Genomic DNA, 1,645 nt, shown 5'->3' with positions numbered 1-1,645 from the left:
CCCTATTCAGTGAGTTCTACCCTCGCATTATCTCTTTAAAGACTAGAAAGTTGAACTGCACGGTGAACTGCATGACAAACATAATTTGGTTCCATTTGCTTAGAATATTTTATGTCATCACTATCGTTCTGTCGAGCATTTCATGATTTTTATAATCGATACGCGGTAGATATGTTTTTTGTCGATGTAATTGCGTTGAGACAAAAGCAAGAAGAAAAGTTTGAAAAAAAGCTGATACGCAGCAAGCTGCTTTTCCTGTTACGTTGGCTGTATATTATCGTTGTTATTTCTTGGTCAAAGAATACGTTGCGAGACTGTTCATGGAATTATAGGATTTTTAAATAATAAGTTCGGTCTCAACTTTAATATCGTTGTACCACGCGACATATAATAGCGATTGATCCGTGTTCACCTGAGTAGGGACGCACCTTGTGGGGATACACTTGGAGGAACGGACAGTGCGCTCTCATTTCCCTTTCAACTTGAGTACCGACCACATGTGCTGAAACTAATTATTATTTTCATAAATTTTCCAAAATCAAAGGCAAATGACAGTCACAAGTACCATTAGTTTAGCCGTGATAACTTTTCTTCGATTTTTTGGCTTTTGGCCGGGTATGCCATATTCCAACATTTATTGGCTGAGTTTTATGTTGAGTATACTGGTTACACAGTACTTCCAATATTTATATGTATTTGATCACCTGAAGATCAGCGAGTTATCAAATCTTGTTGACTGTTTGATTGTGACTTTATATTACAGTTTGACATTTCTTAAATTGACTAATCTGTTTATACGTCGTAGGTAAGATAATGTAATATACGACGTAATATTTCAATTATACTAAATTGCCGTGTTCGAGAAATAAGATTGTCCTTCAGTTTTTTAACATACATTTTCAGTCTGATTTTTCTTGACTGAAAGTGCTTTAATATTATCATATTACTTTAAATGTTAGAATGTAAAACATTAATTGATTTGAAAAAAAAAAAAATATTATTAATATTTATAAAAATTGAAAATAACATATAGAAGTAACGTATTACAGAGTCCTTCATAAAATTTTAACGGATATTGGTGATGATTGGCGCGAGTGCATCAATGACGCTCAACATTTGCATATAATGACGATCAAAGCAAATGTGTCGCATTTCTTTTCTAACAGTCTCTTGAGCTTTACAATGATCGTGGCAACATTTTACGTTTCTGGCGACTACATAATTCGTTTTATATTTGTAACTGAGCATTACAATGATACTGTACGGCAGCTTCCTATAAAGATACAATTGCCTTTTGAAACTGAACAATCGCCGATGTTTGAATTTCTCGTTATAGCAATAACTTTACAAGTGATGTTACATAGTGGCATGATTAGTATTCTGAATGGATTGATCTTTATTTTGGTAACTTATATTGCATATTTGTTATTTTTTTCAGTTTTATTTATATACATATACATAAAAAAAAGATTTACACAAACTAATAAACGCTATTGCATAGAAGTTTTACATTAATTAAATTGTAGACTTTTGTTACATGTGACACAACACACATAAATACATGCTACATTTCTGCCTTAGAAATTTTAAAATTTATTGTTAGTGTTAAGAGTATATTTTACAGTCATGTAATATTAATTAAATA

General features: G+C 31.7%; 1 protein-coding gene across 1 annotated transcript; it reads left to right on the top strand.

Annotated features, from left to right (window-relative positions):
- Window positions 1-575: 575 nt before the first annotated feature.
- LOC112454309 lies at window positions 576-1,404 on the top strand (the record flags this gene model as incomplete). The annotated part of the gene is made up of 2 exons (XM_025015607.1): window positions 576-805; window positions 1,050-1,404. Coding segments are annotated over exons 1-2 (543 nt in total), but the record flags the coding sequence as incomplete, so codon positions are not given.
- Between the last annotated feature and the right edge of the window lie 241 nt (window positions 1,405-1,645).

The sequence above is a fragment of the Temnothorax curvispinosus genome, unplaced genomic scaffold (assembly GCF_003070985.1).
Source record: "Temnothorax curvispinosus isolate PA1 unplaced genomic scaffold, ASM307098v1 QBEX01004978.1, whole genome shotgun sequence".
Lineage (NCBI taxonomy): Eukaryota > Metazoa > Arthropoda > Insecta > Hymenoptera > Formicidae > Temnothorax > Temnothorax curvispinosus.
Note: the sequence above shows the minus strand (reverse complement) of the source record. Positions and strands in the feature narration are given on the sequence as shown.